Below are 21,452 nucleotides of genomic sequence, written 5' to 3'. Positions count from 1 at the left end.
TGAAACGAAATGAAATGATATACTGCCACAAACCTCAAGGTTACAACAACTGAGCACAATCTCACCTATCAAGATTCACAGTATCCATATAGCCTCATGGTGACCTAACTTTTATGAACTTACAGGGGAGCTGTGAGATAACTCACCCTAGAGGACATGTAATATGTCGTGAGTTTTAGCCAGATTTTGAACAAGCACGCCTTATGATATACAGACTGTTCTAAAGACTCTTGTAAAGATGTAAAGAGATTACACAAAGGAGTTATGTTGATGATGAATTAATGAGGAGAAAGTTATTATTAGTTCCAACCAGTGAGGCCGAATCTGTCGGCGACATTGTACATGACAAGATTCCCCCAAACTGGGCCGAAGAGACGCTCCCCTCCAATTGCAAATGTCAGAGCCCATGAAGAGAGCAGCACAGTGAACACCATGACTCCAATTGCTGATCCAACAACATCTGCAAAAGGGCCCGGCTTGATTAATCAGAAAAAGTACCCGCGGAAGTTAAATTTGAAAGAACAAAGTATCATTAGACAAGGTGGTCTAAAAGCTCAGTAGCAAACGAGATTCATTGCACCAAAATCAGTCATTTAATTTTTAGGGGAGACTGAGATTGGCAAACACGGCGGACATCAGCCACAAGAACCCTTTTGTTATTGTGTGACCAGCATTGTCAAGAACAAAGTTAGAACACCCTTCATAAGAGAAAAACAAGCACCGAAAACTAGGAGTGGAATTCGCATGTAAAGAACAAACCATAGTCACATAGTTGATAAGAACCAAATTGATCGTTTTACCAAGAATCGAAAACCTTCTTCCTCCGCCGCATAGTTTCTATGTATGTATGATGGAAAACATCTGCAAATAAATATACCCCATAATGCTATGCACATGCCCATGACAAATTATATCAAGTTTTTGGGGTTAGAAATAGTGGATATAACAACAAAATTCAGAATAGCCATTAAGAAAGAGTTAGCGCCTTAGCAGAGATTGTGCCCAAAGGTTTAACACACGGGCCAATGTTAAAAAAGTTAAAAAAGTAAGCAGTCATTGTCAACTTCTTCTTTGAATTCACTGAACAACAAAGCCATCCCAAAAAGTTCATCTTCATATCATCTACAACGAAATATTCAAGCAAAGATGTTTCTCTTTTTAACTTATAAAAATAGCAGAAAGCTTAACATGCTGCTTACTGCTCGTATTGTAAAATTATGAAAAAAAAAACAAAGAGAGAGAGAGAGAGAGAGAGAGAGAGATTGTTTGACAATTACCTCCGCCCCCGCCCCCGCCCCCCCCCCCCCCCCCCCCCCCAACACCCACACGCGCGCACGAAAAAAGAAAAAAAAAACTGCGTTGAGAAACCTGGGCTGAGGCAGACAAACTGAAGCCATATTGCAAAAGCACTCGCTGCTTCATGGTTTTCTACAAAATTAGTTTCAGCTTATATCATTACCTCCCTAGAATATAGGGCAGGGATTACATTAAACAATTTTTCAGCACAATTATTACAGTTAGCGTTTGAAATAGCTGATCCAGAAGTGGTTGAAATAGGTGGCTGTATCCTGATTGTGATAATGACTTCACAAAGCTCTCAGCAAGTTGAGCATCAGAATGAGAATAAACAGGAGAGACTTACACATGTAAGAACCTTCCATCAAACAGGTGATAATCCACTTCAACGTGGTTGGTGCAAGCTTGAAAGACAAGACTCACAAAAGATAGCTACAACCTTCTATTGTTGTAGTAAAAAGTGCTTGCAGAAACAAAGGACACACCAAGATCATACAAGAGAAATTGAATCCAAGTCAACACTATAAAGGTACTACTACGGATACCATGATCTTCCACTTAAACACTCAAGTGAGCAATAGCCTGTTGTTTCATACTCTAAGAAACAAGACATTTTCCAATGAAACCCATCATAGAACGATATTCATCAGGACCAGCACAGCTGGTAATGGTGTGGTGTAGACATATAGAGAGGGAGAGCAGTCGCAGTTGCAAATCAAATAAAAAAAGGCCCAAGTAATTGCGCCTTTATCATAACAAAAAGTAATCTACACAACTTCTAAATGGAAGTGATTAGGCCGATCCATAAAGTGACATACTTGATTAATAGAAGAACAAAATATCAGACCACGTCAACGTCAAATACTATATTCTTCCACACACAGACTTATATAGGGTAGCATCTGTGAAAGGAGGAGAACAATGATCACTAAGCCTTTTGTTGAAAACGGATGGAGTAGAAAGAGGCTCACATTCTATCGTAGACACCGGGTGAGGAGTCAAGAGCATACCAGTGCTGAGTTGCACAAAGGACACGCAACTCTAAGAAACCTCAATAACAAATAATTGAGACCACCCATATCTTTCATCTCAAAAGTCCTTTGAAGAGTTTGCCGAATGTGGGATGTGGCGTTGTCAGTAAATAAAAACATTGTCCACATATGATAACAAAACGAGCCCCCCAATGAAGTGTAAGTAATTAATAAAAAATGAATAGCAAAACTTTCAAAATACCTTACAAAAGCATAGGAAACCAAAACTAAACTCTTTGAAAGAATAGACATGACAAAAAATGAGAAAACCAAGCCCCAGGTGCCTATTGGGATAGTGAGGACGGGCATAGCCCTCTAGTTGATACATGTAAACTTCTTGATGGTCACCATCAAGAATGCAATAATAACAGCCATTTGATATTGTGACCATCCTCTCAGAAGAGCAATAGTAAGAACAATACAAAAGATCAATTATGAACTGTAGCAACTAGTAGAGCTCTCTACACCTTTGAATAGATCCATCACAATCATATACAACAGGATAGATCCATCCAAAAGATCGATGAGGCAAGGTGATTCTACAGTGGTGTGGCGCATTTCATGGTTGTACCGGACAATCTATGTGGCCATTGGTGTGGCACATTTCATGGTTGTACCGGGCAATCTATGTGGCTATCGGTTCCTTATGCTTTAATATGGCATATCTCGAAGGAATGGAATAACAGAATATTTCTGGAAAAGGAGAGAAGTTGGCAGCACATTGCTCTTCGCATTAAGCTTACTATTATTGCTTGGTCAAATGAAAATGAGGGTCTTCCTTACAATCCTGGGGTTATAGTGAGGAATTGGCGCGTAGTTATATCAGAGAAGAAAGCTATCGTGAAAGTTACCCCTAAAGGCCTAAAGTGGATGGCCCCACCGGAGGGGTGGTTTGAATTGAATTTTGATGAGAGCTCTATGGGCAATCTTGGAAGGGCCGGTATTGGTGGTTTGGTTCGTGATGAATATGCCCACATTTTGATGTCGTTCACCGGTCCGGCTGGGTCTTGCGATGCTAATGAAGCCAAAGCGAAGGGCTTTATTATTCAGATTGAATAGAAGCTGCGGGCCATGGAGGCTTAACAATATTCTAGATGAGATTCGGGATTTGGTTTGTGTTATCCATCCTCGAATTCAACATATGAGGAGATCCGCTAACGAGATGACGGACTGTCTGGCTAAAGAGGGGGTCAATTTGGAGATGGTGACTGTCTCAAGGCTGGCCTCTTATTGGGACTAATGAGGGTGCCGTCTGTAATATGAGGGTCGCTTTTCTTTATGTCTGAACTCGTTTTGTTTTAATATTACGCTGTGTTGGGGTGTTGCTGGCCCTTGTTCCCCGGCACACCTCTTTTTCGGGTGACTGCTTGTCCCCTTTAAAGTAATCTTTGGATCTATTTTATGGAATCAATTTTGTTACCATTCAAAGAAAAAAAAAAGATCAATGAGGACATCTAGCGACTAGTTGAGTTATCTATACCTTCGAATAGATTCATCACAACCAGATCCATCACAACCATATACAATAGAATAGATCCATTGAGAAGTAACATATTTATCAAGAGGTGGCAGAACAAGGTCCCTAATATAATTCTTCTATATTGCATGAAAATCTAATTTCCAACATCTCACGCCACTAAAAATCTTTAGAAGATTGTGGTAGAAAGCTATGGTGGGCCCAATAAGAAAAGTATCAAAACGCAAAAAAAAATGTAATGGTAGCCTCTTGTTGGCTATATGTTCAGCAGCCAAAAAAAGAGAAATAATACTAGAGAAAGAACCAGAAGAGGCAGATTTATATGTATCAATGATCAGTCTATGAATGTCGCTAATGAACATTAGGTATAGCATATGATTTGGTTTGGTAAACCATGCTTGTTAGAGAAAGCAGTAGTTGTAGAGGCCGAAGAAGATACTGAGTGATCTTTTTGAAATGGGTAACAAAACCATAGTTGCCAGAGTGGGAAGCGATTGCGAGAAGTGATGCGAGAAGCGAAAGCCGGAAGTGAGGGGTTTGGAAAAGAGAAAAAGCGGGAAGCGAAAAGTTTTAAAGAAAGTAAAGAGGAAATGTGTGAGAAGTTTCATTGAAAGGCAACATGAAACATGTAGTAAGCCTCATTGGAAGCAAACAAGTGTATAGGAATAGTAGGATTATAATAGGTTAGGGAGGAGGGGTTAATGTAGGTAAGGATTACAATTAGAAGAGAAGACTTTGTGACCCATTAGAATTACAAGTTTTAGGTATTTATAGTTTTGCATGTGTTATTCATGTAGATTTAATGTCAAGTTTTTTGAAAAAAGACCCATATAAGGTTCATTTGAAATATAAGATGAGTTTTAAATTTTAAATAAACCCTATAGTTGTGCTGATAAGGAATTTTGATGAGGAATAGCATTAAGAACTCAGATTGGAGGAAGGTTAATAATATACATTGCAAATTGAACTGCTTCAATCCAGATGTACAATGGTACTTTACTCATGAATAACGTGGGATAACTCCTCAATAAGGCGATGGCTCTACACAATCACGCCCTACTGATGACTAGGAAGACGAGACATCAGATGTTGAATACCATGACTGTGTAAGTCAGAAGCCAAGTCTGTAGGTACATATCAAATCCGTCACTAAAAAGAACCTTAATGTAGTAAATACTTGAGACTTGGGCTTTAGAAAATAAATCCACATATAGACTGAAACCATCATAAAAATAATAACTCAATCCAAATAAAGAATGAATAGTTCATAAGGTGTGAAAGTAAAAAACATGGGACTTTATTGAAGATTCAAAAGATAAACAAGTATGTTTTGCTAGGTGCAACCATAACCTAGGGACACATGTCTAACTCTTAACAAAAAGCTTGTATTGAGAAATAATTTCATTCAGGTGACAAACCCACAAGGTAAAACCAATGGTGCCATAAAATCAGCAGCACTTGTCGAGTAAATGAAAATGTAACTTTAAGAAGATGACAAATAATGGGTGACTTCAATGCATAAAGATTCCCACAATCTCTATGGTCGAGTATTAGAAGTTAAAATGGAGGGGAATAATAACAAGTGCATGACATTTGTGTCTGCTAAAGTTCTTGTCCCCGGTGGAAGCCTCCGCCCCCCTATATCCAAGTTCAAGTCTCCGGCCAATGTTTCCCTATCAATATCGAATTCCAGAGGCACCTGAAGATATCTGATCATTGCTCCACGGAAAATATTGCGTCGATGCCGGAATCACCTTCCTCCATCCCGTTGGAAAGCTTGGCCAGAGTATCCGTTGAACCCTTGGGATCTATCCCCTCAAGTTTGAATTTTAAATCGCAGTCCTTGACAGGGGTGTCGGGACTTGCCAGTAATACGGGTTTCGCTTCCCTTACTTTGGGTAAGGTGCAAAGGCAAAAGGTTAAGGGGTCCCATCATAAGCGCTGCTCTGGCAGTGCCAGCCCCTTTCGTTCCTGGTCTAGGAAGGGAAGATTTTTTGGGAAGAAATTATGGGGATTTGTGAGATCTGAAGCCCCCAAATCTTTCCATGAAAAGTGCGTATCAAGTTCTGGGCTTCCAGGTAAGTTCAGATCCAGAGGGTTGGACAAGGATTACTAGAGGCGGTCTTTCCTCAGACCAAGTGAAGGAGTAGGACCTGCCCTGAAACCAATATTGGAAAGTCCAGAAACATTTTTGACTAAAGTCGCCACTTTGGGTGGGGCTTCCTTTCATTGCAAGACTGGGATGTCCTGTGGATGAGATACCGTGCTATCTAGGTTGGTCTCTGCAGGGAACTGCATGATGTAATTGGTGTAGGAGCTCTGGGCTACGTTTCTCCTGATAGGACTCAGGCAAGCCTTAGGTCTGCTGGGGTCTGTCCTTGTAATTGCCTTAACAATGACGTTTTTTATTATATTTTGGTTGCTACGAAAATTCTAAACATTGACCTGCCTTAGCAGTCGTACAATTGTTGCCTTCTACTGGGAGGGAAGTTTAAAGGTCTTAGTGACCTTTCGTTTTTTTGGCGATTGTGCTACTGACAACTCACTAAGGGTAATGATGATTGTTGATCTAAAAGCGGGGAGGACAACTGATTTAGACTTGGGAAATAGTCTCAAGTGAAGTGGGGATATCCTCTTTTTAAATAATTAATTTTCTTGGAAACCGCCTCTCCGGTGCTTTATTGCTGCCTCATAATAGCAGGAACTCTTCAAAATGCGGATCAACTGTCCATTCCTTATTCCTAAAGCAAGGTGTCTCTTGGAAGTCTATCGAAGCGGTTCATTCTTTTCCATTAACACCTTCTTGCTAGATCTAGTTCTTGGTCTTTTCATGGAAGCCCATAGTGAATCGGCCTCCTCTGTCTCTGGCCCCTCAAGCTTGCTCCGGGGCAAGAAAAAGGAAATTGCCAGTAGACCTATTTGAGATGGAAACGGCTTTAAGGTCTCTGAGAAGCTTGGCCTATCTGGAGGAACAAGCATCCAGATATTTGCCTACCCAAAAAGAAGTTGCAAGGGATTCTTCAAAGAGGCTCTGGAAGTCCTTTAAGGAGGAGGCGAGTAGGTCACCGGAATTGTTATTTAGGCTGTCTGGCTTTTGGAGTATTAAAGAGTCTCACTCTCCGCTGTATAAACATCCTCTTTTCATCAAACTTTTGAGGGAAGAGCAGAATTTAAGGCGTCTTCGGTGGGAGGAGCAAAAGATTATTGGGATTCAAAAACTGGAGGCAATGATCTCCAGAAAGAAAGCATTAGAAGATAAAGCCCCTTCTGATGAGGAGATTTCGTTGTTGGTTCTTGACGAGGAGGTGTATGCCTCTGAGGTTGTGAACCTTAGAACTCAAGAAATCCTCTATATAGCTTCGCTCATTTTTTGATGCAGAATGGTAGTCTAGTTTTTGGAAAAGGTGGATGGAACAGAGAAAATTCAGTTCTGGGGTTAGCTGGTAGGCCTCATTTTTTGTTTTGCTAAAGGTTGTTGGCTCCTTATTGGTACGGGAACTTTTGATAGAAGCCGACAATTGTATAGATCACTAACAAGGGTAGGCGGCTTGGCAAGACACTGACCAATACAAAGTGAAACCCTGAATTTATCCTCACTATCTGTTACTTTTAGTTGAATTTTGGTTGGGTAGAAGTGAAAGCTGGGAAGATATAGAAGGTGACAGAATATTGTATAGATATTAAAGTGCTGATTAGTTCATCATGGGCTGGTGTCGGCATGTCAGCCCAGTCCACCTTAATATTTTTTAACACAGGATGGGACTACTGGTCCCGACTGTTATCTTAATATTAATGAAATATGTCAATTTTCAAAAAAAAAAAAATCACAAAATAATGTCCCTCGGTTATCATTCTACACGTCCTAAGATCCTTCATAATAACATGGTCAAGATTAAATACAAAATGAACATTGCGAATCTCATGAAATTTAGGACATTGATAATAACAGTAATTTTTTAACTTGATGACCAAGAAAGATATTGATAAATCTTGGAGGCAATGTCTTAAATTTCTCATGAAATTTAGGACACGCACTTCTCTTCTCTTGCTCTGGCTCTGACACCATGTTAGATTCACATATGTTGATAATGAGAGAGAGAGAGAGAGGAGAAGATGAGAGAAGAGAACGGATGGAAAAGTGTGTGTAAGGGAGTCAGTGTTCTCTCCCACACGATTATATATATATATATATGTGAAACCCTGAATTTATCCTCTCTATATGTTACTTTTAGTTGAATTTTGGTTGGGTAGAAGTGAAAGCTGGGAAGATATAGAAGGTGACAGAATATTGTATAGATATTAAAGTGCTGATTAGTTCATCATGGGCTGGTGCCGGCATGTCAGCCCAGTCCACCTTAATATTTTTTAACACAGGATGGGACTACTGGTCCCGACTGTCATCTTAATATTAATGAAATATGTAAATTTTCAAAAAAAAAAAAAATCCCAAAATAATGTCCCTCGGTTATCATTCTACATGTCCTAAGATCCTTCATAATAACATGGTCAAGATTAAATACAAAATGAACATTGCGAATCTCATGAAATTTAGGACATTGATAATAACAGTAAATTTTTTGCAACTTGATGACCAAGAAAGATATTGATAAATTTTGGAGGCAATGTCCTAAATTTCATGAAATTTTGGAGGCAATGTCCTAAATTTCATGAAATTTAGGACACGCACTTCTCTTCTCTTGCTCTGACACCATGTTAGATTCACATATGTTGATAATGAGAGAGTGAGAGTGAGAGAGAGAGAGGAGAAGATGAGAGAAGAGAACGGATGGAGAAGTGTGTGTAAGAGAGTCAGTGTTCTCTCCCACAAGATTATATATATATATATATATATATATATATATATATATATATATGTGAAACCCTGAATTTATCCTCTCTATATGTTACTTTTAGTTGAATTTTGGTTGGATAGAAGTGAAAGCTGGGAAGATATAGAAGGTGACAGAATATTGTATAGATATTAAAGTGCTGATTAGTTCATCATGGGCTGGTGCCGGCATGCCGGCACCAGTCCACCTTAATATTTTTTAACACAGGATGGGACTACTGGTCCCGACTGTTATCTTAATATTAATGAAATATGTCAATTTTCAAAACAAAACAAAAATCCCAAAATAATGTCCCTTGGTTATCATTCTACACGTCCTAAGATCCTTCATAATAACATGGTCAAGATTAAATACAAAATGAACATTGTGAATCTCATGAAATTTAGGACATTGATAATAACAGTAAATTTTTTGCAACTTGATGACCAAGAAAGATATTGATAAATCTTGGAGGCAATGTCCTAAATATGAGAAATTTAGGACACGCACTTCTCTTCTCTTGCTCTGACACCATGTTAGATTCACATATGTTGATAATGAGAGAGAGAGAGAGAGGAGAAGATGAGAGAAGAGAATGGATGGAGAAGTGTGTGTAAGGGAGTCAGTGTTCTCTCCCACACGATTATATATATATATATATATATATATATATATATATATATATATATATATATATAGAGAGAGAGAGAGAGAGAGAGAGAAAACATTTCCTACACACTTGTGTAGGTAAGATACCTACACACTAGCTTAAAATACAGTGGGGGCCCACATTGTTTGGGTGATCCAAACCATTCATTTGAATGGTCCTCACATAGATAGGGTGTCCACAAAAAATCAGATCCATAGGATCATCCCAACCCTACGATTTGTGGAGGTAAAATGGATGTGTATAAACCTTCACAAATTAGTCCATTTTTTGCCTCCATAGTTTGAATGGTTGGGATGATCCTATGGATCTGATTTTTTGTGGACACCCTATCTATGTGAGGACCATTCAAATGAATGGTTTGGATCACCCAAACAATGTGGGCCCCCATTGTATTTTAAGCTAGTGTGTAGGTAACTTACCTACACAAGTGTGTAGGAAATGTTTTCTCATATATATATATATATATATATATATGTGTGTGTGTGTGTGTGTGTGTGTGTGAAACCCTGAATTTATCCTCTCTAGATGTTACTTTTAGTTGAATTTTGGTGGGGTAGAAGTGAAAGCTGGGAAGATATAGAAGGTGACAGAATATTGTATAGATATTAAAGTGCTGATTAGTTCATCATGGGCTGGTGCCGGCATGTCGGCCCAGTCCACCTTAATATTTTTTAACACAGGATGGGACTACTGGTCCCGGCTGTTATCTTAATATTAATGAAATATGTCAATTTTCAAAACAAAAAAAATCCCAAAATAATGTCCCTCGGTTATCATTCTACACGTCCTAAGATCCTTCATAATAACATGGTCAAGATTAAATACAAAATGAACATTGTGAATCTCATGAAATTTAGAACATTGATAATAACAGTAAATTTTTTGCAACTTGATGACCAAGAAAATATTGATAAATCTTGGAGGCAATGTCAGATTCACATATGTTGATAATGAGAGAGAGAGAGAGGAGAAGATGAGAGAAGAGAACGGATGGAGAAGTGTGTGTAAGGGAGTCAGTGTTCTCTCCCACACGATTATATATATATATATATATATATATAGAGAGAGAGAGAGGGAGAGGAAATGGTTTGTGTGCAGCTGCACAGATAAGCTATTTGTGCATGGCTGCACAGATAAGCTATCTGTGCATAGTGGGGGCCACATTTTTTGGGGATTCAAAGCATTCATTTGGAAGGCCCTTCCATGGATAGGGTACGTACCAAAAACCAGCCTTATAAGATCATCCTAACCCAATCAAAGTTGGAGGGGAAAATGGACAAACACTGTTTCTGCCCATTTTTTCCCTCCACAAATGCAAGGGTTAGGATGATCCTAAAGGGCTGATTTTTGGTACACACCCTATCCATGAAAGGGCCTTCCAAAAGAATGCTTTGGATCCCCCAAAAAATGTGCCCCCCCCCCCCATAGTTTGTGCAGCCATGCACAGATAGGTTATTTGTGCAGCTGCACACAAACCATTATATATATATATATATATATATATATATATATTACAAATGAAAAAAATACCCTTAGTGTGGTAAATACGTCCAACACATGTTTTACCCTACAGAGCCAATAAAAACTCCTTTGACTTTCCCGAATTATGACTCCGTCAACCGAGTGCTCAGCCACGTCAACCGAGTATTCGACCACTTCGACTAAGATTTTCTTCCGCCATGCTCCGCACCGCATTCACATTTTTAAACATTGGTCGATCCCATAAATGTCGCCAACAACAATGTAGATGATTATTGTTCATAGGTAGCCCAGTGCTTTCAGGAAAAGAGCAGTACCTCTAATATAGAAGGTGATAGATCTTTTCGTTTGCTGATCTTTGATGGGTTTTCTTTGGTAAATTGGATGTAATAAACTGAAGAGATGTTGGCCTTGCTTTCACTGTTTTGTTTCATTTCTTTTCTCTTTTAGGTCTTGAAAAGAACACGACTACACTGTGGTGATGTTGCCATAGGATATGAGGGCATGGGGGCTGATATCATCACCTCTGTAGTGTGTTTTTGTAGCGTGTTTTTGTCTATCATTGTCGTGTTGTTGTTCTCCTTCACTTGTCTATCATGGTGATGATCATGCTTTTCCATTGCTGATTACATATGAAAAAAAGTGACTTACTATTCAAGAAAAAAAGTGACTTGAAAAAATGAAAACAAGTGACTTGGACCACCGCAATTCTTACGGGGTCCTTTAATTTATAATGATATCCCTAAAAGGTATCATTTCCCTCTAAATTGTGGAAACAAAAAAATCCCTAGGAACAAATTTTCCTTAAGAAATATTTTTTGGTAGGTAAGCTGGTTGAGATACAAAGCCTCAACCATTGAGCTACAGGACCAACCCCAAGAAATATTTTTCTTTCAAAAAAAAGTAAGGACTTACATCCATTAGTTTGGAATCCTCATGCTTTCTATTTTTTGTTTCTATTTTCTTTTTTATTCCAGTTACATCTTTATGTACGTCTCACATCACATAAGCTTGCATCCTTACGTTTTGTCTTGTGCAGTGTTCCATGTAGATTTGTACCATGTTTTTCTCATGAGATTTCCCAATTTATGATAGTCCACATAGGATTTGCATCATCATATTTGTCTAATATGATTATTTTGGCTATGTATTATTTGATGTAATATTTAATTATGGGGTGTTGTGCGGTGCAGTGGTCCATTGTTTTGATTTTGATTATGTTCCTTCAATATTTGTAGTTATATTTCATAAATAATTGTTTGTATGGATGGATAATTAATGAATAATGCTAGATTAGCTAAATAATATCTATGGTTACTTTTACATTTTATGCAGGAAATTATAGCAATGATGTTTGAGGATGGTGAGGGTGAGAATATTAATTATGGAAACAACTCACCACCGATTATTTGGAATAATTTTATTTGGAATAATTTTGTAAAATAGAAGATTCAAATGGGATTGAATGGATTGTATGCAAATATTGTAAGAAGAATTTAACCAGTTCAAGCTGCTTCAACTATACACTTAAAAGTTAAAACGACACCTTCTACATTGTACCAAAAGAAGAAAAAAAACATGAAATAAGGCAAAACTTTTGTCTATAGGTAAAAAACAAATGGGAGAACTTGTCTTATTAATTTTAAGTTTGATCAAAATCAAAATTGAGAAGATCTTGGTTACATGAAGATCATTCTTGGATACCTATTTAAAATGGTAGAACACCCTGGGTTCACTAAATTTGCTAAGGATCTTCAATTGTTATTCAAGATGGTGTCTGGGAACAAGATAAAGTCTGATTGCTTAATAATTTAAAGGAAAGAGGAAAAACTTTAAAAGTATTTGAAATCATTTCTAGTCGTATCAGCCTTACTACAAACATTTGAACATCTAACTAAACGCTTGGATATATTTGTCTCACGGCTCATTTTGTTAAATCGTGAGTAAATGTTAAATAAGAGAAAAATAAATTTTGCAGTAGAACCATCTTATCACATTGCGATAAATCTATGAGATACAATTTATCGACAATTATTAGAATGAAAAAATGATAGAAAGATATCTATAATGACGGTAAATAATTTAACAACTAATGATAGCATGTGCTAATTCAAAAAAATATATTGCATGACAGAATTCCACTTGGTGGAAAGTATTTCATGTTCGTTGTTATACACGCTTGCTAAACTTGGAATTACAAAGTAGTTTGGAAGTGATAAATAGTGTGATCCATAAGGTCTATGAAAGTGTCATATTTAGGAATCGCAATCACGCCAACAAATATTTCAGAAGTTGGCAATGATGAGTGGCAAAAAGAGTGTTTGCCTTGATGTTTCAACTAGGGAGAACTCGGCATACCTTATATTATAAGTTGCATTAGAACATAAGGTTGCATTTGTTCATATGAAACAAAAGGGCGGCCCAGTGCACGAGGCTCCCGCCATTGCAGGGTCTGGGGAGGGCTAGATGTATGCAACCTTACTCCTACGTTGCAGAGAGGCTATTTCCGTGACTCGAACCCATGACCACCAGGTCACAATGGAGCAACCTTATCATTGCGCCAAAGCTCGCCCTCTATCTGTTCATATGAAACAGCGTGATCTAAATTACCAAGTTGTACCAACAAAAAATAAACGTGAAAATAAAGTATTGGCAAGTTTTTGGAAGTTATTTATATGCTACTAATATTTTTCTGCTACAAGTTCCCTACTGCAAATATATTATTTCCTGAATTAGTCTCAATTCGGTGTGTATTACATGAGACATATACATATGAAAAGCCTTTTACGAGGTCTATTATTGAGAAAATGAAGAAAATTTTGATAGATACTGAAGTGACTCAAACTTGCTCTTATTGTTTGCGATAATTTAATCAGGCACAAGTTGAAGGTATACAATTTTATTTCCCTCAAATTAACTATTTTAAAAGAAATGAGATGGAACTCTAAAAAGTTAAGAGCGCAATTAAATATCTATATAGAGAGTAAGAAAAAAACCAACTTTATCTACCGTGAGATCATCTTTCTCAAGTTTTAATTTTGAGGGTGGGCAAAAAGTAGGGCAGAGCATTATTTCAATTCCACAAGACAAGATGAATTGAACTCACAAATTTGAAATAGAAAGTTCTTCAAGGGTGGAAAAGGGAGGTAGATTTAGAATATTATTTGGATGAAGTCATTGTTGTCCCTCTTATTGATGAAAATTTGATGTATTGAATTGGTGGAATAACGATGCACTTAACTATCACATACTCTCTATGATGGCTTGTGATATTTTGGAGATTCCGATATTGACTGTAACTTCAGAGTGTGCATGCAGTACTTGAAGTGGTATAAAAGATTGGTATCATAATTTCTTACTTCTAAAGATCATAAAGGTTGTTCCTTGTATTCTTTGGAGTGGTCCATCACGGGCTTCTCCCTTTTTAATGAAATTATCTTGCCTTTTTTTTTTTTTTTTAAAAAGATCATAAAGGCTCTCATTTTTAGGCAAGATTGGTTGCGGACTTCAATTGATGGTAACCTAAATTGCATTTTATACTATCACAATTTGACAAGTGCTTCTTAAATTTAATCATTTGCATTTTACATGTGTGCTAAGCATGGACCACGTGGCTAGTTCCGCAAATGCTATCACAATTGGTTAAGTATTGGATGTTGCTTAACTTCCTTTGTTATTGACTAATTGCTAAACCAACTATGTTCTTGTAAGTTTTAATATCTTTATTTATGACCATGTGGTTGTGAGAATCTTGTCAAATTTTGCAACCTCATGTATTTATATTATAATACTAATCTAGTACTTCAAGTATTGAATGAATACTTTAAAGCTCTAGTCGATATCAAAATCCCCAAAATGTCCCAAGTCATCATAGAGTGCGGGTAGTTAAGTGCATTATTTTTTCACCAATTTAACACATCAAATTCATCAACAAGAGGGACTGTGATGATGAATTCATCCAAATAATAATCTAAATCCGTCTTTCTTTCCACCATTAAAGAACTTTTAATTGCAAATTAATGAAATCAATTCATCTTATCTTGTAGAGTTACAGTAATGCCCATCCCTACCATTTTCCACTCTCAAAATTAAAATTTGAGAAAGATGATCTCACGGTAGATAAAGTTGATATATTTTTTATACTCTCAAAATATATCTCTAATAGCGTCCTTTGACTTTTTGAAGTTATATCTCAATTCTTTCAAAATAGTAAATTTATGAGAAATATAACTCTAATACTTTCATCCTGTACCTAGGATCAAAAATTACCACAATTGAAAAGATCAAGTTCCGGCCACCCAATACTTATCAAACTTATCTTTTATTTTCTCAACAATAGATCTCATAAAATGCTTTTCACACGTATACCTAAAGCACTATACACAGAATTAAGACCAATTTGAGAATAAATATATTTATGGTAGGAGACTTGCAGTAGAAAAAACATTAGTAATATCATAATAAAAACTTTCAAAAACTTGCAGATAACTTCAGCAGTTTTGCATTCATCTTCTATTGGTGCAATTTTGTAGTACAAATCACATTATGTCATATAAACAAATGCAACTGTATGTCCTTGTATAAATCGTAACATAAGGCATGTCAAGTTCCACCTAGTTGGAACATCAAGACAAATACCCTTTTCACTATTCATTTTTGACACTCTAGCCAACTCCTGAAATATTTGTTAGCGTGATATTTTAAGCCTTAACATAATTGGCTCTCACGGACCTTATGGATCACACTGTTTATCACTGTCAAACCACTTTGCACTGCCAAGTTTAGTATGTGCGTACAACAACGAACATAAAAAAACATTTCATCGAGTGAAACTATGTCATACAACTTTTCTTTTACCTTAACACAAACACTATCATTAGTTATTAAATTATCTACGGTCATAGTACATATCTTTCCATCAATTTTCCACTCCAACAACTGTTGATATATTGTATCACATAGATTTATCGCAATGTGAAGAGAAGATTTCACTGCAAAATTTATTATCCTCTTATTTAACACCCACTCACGATCAACAAAATGAGCTTTAAGACAAATATATTCAAGCGTTTTGTTAGAAATATACATTTCTATTTTAAGTCTGATACAACCAGGAATGGATTCAAATACTTTCAGAGTTTTTCCTTCTCTTTCCTATAAACTACTAAGCAATTAGACTTTATCACATCCCTAGGTGCCATCCTAAATAACGGTTGAAGAATCTTAACAATTTTGATAAACCCATGGTAGGTTCGACACTAGTTAGAAGGAAATCCCTTGACTTCGCTTATGCTCAGTCAAGTGAGGCGGGTTACGGTTATGGGAAGAAATATATTAAGGAAAAGGGAGGGAAGGTGAGACGATACATGGGTTCATTTTTACCAAAATACACATCACGTAACACTTGAAGTTCGGATTCGAAGGATCCATCAGACCATTTGTGTCCATTGACATCCCTCGGTTTTGTTATTTTCATACGTTTTGTGCATCAACCTCTTAGAAGTTATGGTTTTTAGTTTTGAGGGCCCACAAGTGTCTTGAGTCTAAGTCATCTAGAAAGAGTCTGGAAGTCTTTAAGAGTATATATTTTAGACCTAGAGCCAACGAAATTTTCACTTGTGAATGAAGACTTTTTTGCAACCTTGAAGAGTCCTCTTCTATTTTTTATTTTGAAACGAGTACTCGATCATCCCTTTGGTGCGAGAACTTCTTCGGTTCCAGAGGTGTAAGGCCCTAGGGTTTTATCTTTCCTTCTCTTCTCCATCTTCCAAGGAATATCATCACCATCAACTTTCTACTTCTTTAAATTAAAGAGGCCTTCTGTAATTGTTGATTTCAAATTTCATACTTCTCGTGAATACCTAGGTTTTACTATTATTATTAAGAGGCCCCCAAATATGGCACTTCTCGTTGGATTCGATCTGTTGGAGGCATTGGGGTTGTGCTTTGGAGTTTTTGGGGAGTGGTGAAGACTCTCTAGGCTGTAATTCTAGATAGTAGGGAGGTATATTAGTTTTATCGGCAGGATGGCAGTGTTTGGATGGATGGCCCTCACTGAAGTGGAGGAATTAGTAGATTTTCTTCGTTGGTATTAACTGGTCTAGGAGTATGCTCCTGGCCATCCTTAATTGATAAGTTGTCATCTTTCAAAAAAATTAAGAGGATCAATCCGATTGGATCTGATCATAAATCTGATAGTCAGATTGAGTTAATATCAACCATCAGATTTATAGATTGGGTTGACTCAATATCTAACGATTGTATTTGACCGATCTCAAGTTGGATTGTTAAAATTAATCTAGATCTAATATTTCGAGGCGAGATTTTTGCGTAGTTGAAGATTAAAGTGTTTTTCTCTAATGGTTCTACATCAGGCATTGAGCCACAGATCATTTCTATTGATCATTGGAGCAAAAATGAAACAACAATCATGAATTTTGAACTTAAATTCAACTCAAAAAGCACATACCACAATAAATGAGAGTGAGACAACGAGTAAAACAACAAAGGAAAGAGTAAAAGAGTGAAGGAAAGAGTAAAAAGAAAAAAGAAAGAGTAAGACTCTTTGTATAAACTTCAAATTTGTTATTAAAAAAGGACTTCCCAAAAAGAGTGGTGTACACTTTCCTTACTAGACACAATCAGTTTGGACATTTCCTACACACTTTCTAACTTTAAAACATTTTTAAAGGACCTAAACAACTACAAATCATTCAGAAATGTAACTAGTTGGGAGCCCCACGCCTTGAGGTTCCCGTGGAGGTCAACTGATTAAATTGTGGATATCCTTGACATAAGTGATGCATCTGAGATTTCTTTTCAACAGTATGAGAAAGACCAACTATGTCACGAGTGTGCTTCCTAAGGGGTTTTGTAGGAGTCACTTGTAGTGGAATAGCATATCCAGCTCATCCCATTCTAGTTTGTGTTATTCTATCATTCCTTTGTTTCTTTTTCTTCTTTTTTTTTTTTTGGCTTTAATAAAGTATATTTATCACTTGAGAAAAAAAATAAGCGGCCGTTGGGATACGCGGATTTTAGAATCCAGGTTTTTAGTTTGAAAACAGTGTAAAAGATGGTTCATGATCAAGCTGCTGCATGTTGTCCTGGCAGCGTTTCTTGGATTTTAAGCGAGAAATTCAGGTTTTAAAAATCTCTCCTCCATCCTAAGATATCTAAAACCTGGAAATATGGGAGGATCTGCTACTCTCTTGCTGACAGGAAGAAGGGCGAGAAGTCAAAAACAACGGCTGGTTTTCTCTTAGCTACAATTTTGAAGAGATCCCGGATTCTAAAATCTGCGCATCCAAACGGCCTTTAAATGTTTGAGTGCAGCACATGTCATGAATCTTTTCTTTAGAGAGAAGTGTGTCTACAAGGTGTTCTTATGATGCTCAAACCCACCTGAGGGACAAAGCTCATGAGCCACTTTTGGCGACATTATGGAATCACATGAAATAGTTATATTTTTCAAGCACACCACTTCAATATGGACCACGAAACTGAGGTAATTAAGCATAGACTTGGTAATTTATTGAGTAGAAGTGCAGAAGATCACCTTTTTCCCAGTGTAATCTTTCTTTGTACTAGGGGGAATATGCCTACAACAACCTGATAATTTGGACTGTGGAAAATCCTCATTCAATGTAGTTTTTGGAAAAGCTCATAACCAATTTTAGAGTTGGTTCCATTATCATTACATGAGGAGCAAAGCAACAACGCCAATGCTTTTTCAATATATATCAAATAGATTCGAGCTCAGGTACGAAGAAAATCAATGATAATAATGCAAAGTACTTAGATTTGGTGAATTTACATCGAAGATAAAATATCTCCAAAGAAACAGAGTAGGCACTTGCAAAAAAAAAAAATTATACTTTCCAGTAAAGAGTTACAACAAGTTGAAGCAAAAATAGATTGATCCATGAAGCATAACTCTTACCAAGATCAATAATGACAATTATGCAGTCAAGCTTCTCCTAGCACTTATGCAATCAAGCTTCTCAACAGATAGGAAATTTTTCATAAATACAATGTTTGAACTTCTTTGAATATCATGGTGACGATTCAAGCACAATTGTAGGCAATGATCTAAATTATCAGAATTCCCAATAAGAGTTTATGAAGCAGATCTCTCCCACTAAAACTATCTAAGAAAACCCCAGATTTAGTAGAAGCAAAAGAAAAGAAATCTAGGTCTGATTTGCCTACGCTAAATGTCTTCTTTGATTAAAATCTCTAAACGGCCGTTTGGATACATGGATTATATAATCCAAGATTGTGAATTTACAAGCTTAAACCCTAGATGTTTTAAGCTAAAATCTGGATTTTACCAGATTGGGTGGTAACATATCTTATTTACGGATTTATAATCAGGGTTTTAGAATTTAAAGATTGAGTGGAATAAACCTGATTTACGAATTTAAAATCAGTGTTTTAGAATTTAAAGATTGAGTGGTAACAAACCTGATTTACGCAATTAAAATCAGTGTTTTAGAATTTAAAGATTGAGTGGTTACACACCTTATTTAAGCATTTAAGATCCGGGCTTTAGGATTTAACATCTAGGTTTTAGGTTGTAAAATCCAGGATTTTACAATCATGGATTATAAAATCCATGTACCCGAATGGCCAAGAAAAACCCTAGACTCAGTAGAAGCTCTAAGAAAACCCTAGACTCAGTAAAAGACGTTCGTTACCACTCATTCTGCTACAATCCAGGTTTTAGCTTAAAAACTCTAGGCTATAGTTTGTAAAAAATCCAGGATTTTACAATCATGGATTATAAAAGCCACATACACAAACGACCAAGAAAAACGCTAGATTCAGTAGAAGCAAGAGGAGTGAAATCTACGTCTAATTTGCCTACACTAAATGTGTTTCTTCGATTCGATGCTCTAAGAAAACCCAGAAAACCCTAGACTCAGTAAAAGACGTGTGTTACCACTCATTCTGCTACAATCCAGGTTTTAGCTTTAAAAATCAAGGTTTTAGCTTGTAAAATCTAGTATTTTACGATGATTATAAAATCCATGTATCCAAACGGCCCGTAAGAAAAACCCTACACTCAGCAGAAGCAAAAAAAGAGAAATCTATGTCTGATTTGCCTACTTTAAATTCGATCTTCGATTCCTTCAAACCCTAACCAATAAAGAAGAAGAAGAAAAGGATAAATGTGATTTGGAGGAGGGACTATTGAACTATAATAAAGGAAGATTTGAATACTTACAACGGCGAATATGAGGGAAAGCAGAGGAAGAACGAAGAACAGGCCAAAAGTAGAAGCAATTGAGAGCCCAAAGCCAAGGAAGGAGGCAGAAACCGAATTTGAAGAACCTTCGAGCGTAGGTGAGAGATTCTTCTTCAGAAAGACCGGGAGGGCCGTCTATGGTGGGCCAGAGTCGGGTATTGTTGGGAGTGCGCGTAACAAAACCTGACCCTCCCAAATGCCTCCTCTCTTCTACTAATTCGCCATCCTGCGCCCCCTCCATCTCTCTATCTCTGCCTTCTCACTGTGAATGAAAACGAAGAAAAAGGAACAGAATGTGGGGCTATTAGACGAAACTAGGGTTTCGTTTTGGGAGACGATAAATTCACACCCCCTTTAGGATTATTCGCACCCTGTCAACTTGAATTGAGGTCAGAAAGCGTTTAATGTCTACCCACGTTACCCACCTTTTTAGGCTCTTTAAGGTCAATTCACACTACAGGGGTGCGAATAAGGCTAGGGAGAGTGCGAATTTATCATCTCCCTTCATTTTGAGAGAGTAAAATATTCCGGCGCTTGGTTATTTGGTTGTAAACCACTCTTAAAAATATGAGGGGAAGTGATAGATATATGCCCCTTTTTTTTACTTGGTAGAGCCTCCGGGTCAGGTTGGGCTGAGACCAACCCAAACCCAAACCCAACCCAAGGAACCATTTACTAAACCCTAACCTGACCCAACCCAAGTTTTTAAGCTTTAAAGGATGAGTAAATATTTTCACTTATAAAAAAGGGAAATGATTTCTGCTCTCCACTGTTTTGATAAATATGCGCTCCAGTTTTTGTCGTGTAGTATTTAAAGAGATGTTAGATGAAGACTACGGCTCTCAAAAGCTCTTAAAGCCCTTAAAATACTACACGACAAACATGTGGAGTGCATGTTTATCAAAATATTGGAGCCATGAAATCATTTCCCATAAAAATTGTTGGTGGGATTTCCTAAAATATAGAAATTATAATGAATCTGTAGAGTTGCTTCAAGTCCCGTAATCGCTTCCCTTCAGACAAATTTCGCCCCCACCAGTTGTGTGCAAAGGGGATCCACGAATTGCCTCCAAGATACAATGAAGCCTTGTAGGGATGTCCTACAAATGTTTGATGACATTTTGCACAAGTGGAATCAAACCTAAAATGTTTTTCAAGAACTTCAAGCCTTTGAGAAAAACACAACACTGTTTCTGCAGAAAACAATCTTTGTGTGCACTATTTAAAGAACAAAATAACTTGATAAACACAAGAGAGTAAGAGATTGCTAGAGAGAAAGAAAAGTCCAGTAATAACTGAATTTCAGTCTTTGAAAAAGATAGATTTCTGCTCTTTTTATTGAGCATTAGATGTCTATTCATTAAGGGAAACATCCCTTCAAAACATCCCTTCGATTGGTTTGAATTATGACCATTTGATC

At 37.1% G+C, this 21,452-nt stretch overlaps 1 protein-coding gene across 1 annotated transcript; it reads right to left on the bottom strand.

The window, feature by feature from the left end:
- Positions 1 to 20,349, bottom strand: LOC143848019 (putative gamma-secretase subunit PEN-2). The gene is made up of 2 exons (XM_077356793.1): positions 20,012 to 20,349; positions 1 to 460 (listed from the first exon to the last, which is right to left on the bottom strand). The coding sequence occupies exons 1-2, from the start codon at positions 20,271 to 20,273 to the stop codon at positions 300 to 302; spliced, it is 423 nt and encodes a 140-aa protein (XP_077212908.1). The 5' UTR covers positions 20,274 to 20,349; the 3' UTR covers positions 1 to 299.
- Positions 20,350 to 21,452: the final 1,103 nt, after the last annotated feature.

Source organism: Tasmannia lanceolata, unplaced genomic scaffold (assembly GCF_043159265.1).
Source record: "Tasmannia lanceolata isolate RefF3 unplaced genomic scaffold, GAP_Taslan_0.1 ptg000016l, whole genome shotgun sequence".
In the NCBI taxonomy this organism is placed as follows: domain Eukaryota; kingdom Viridiplantae; phylum Streptophyta; class Magnoliopsida; order Canellales; family Winteraceae; genus Tasmannia; species Tasmannia lanceolata.
The sequence above is the reverse complement of the archived record's forward strand: the minus strand, read 5'-3'. Positions and strand labels throughout refer to the sequence as shown.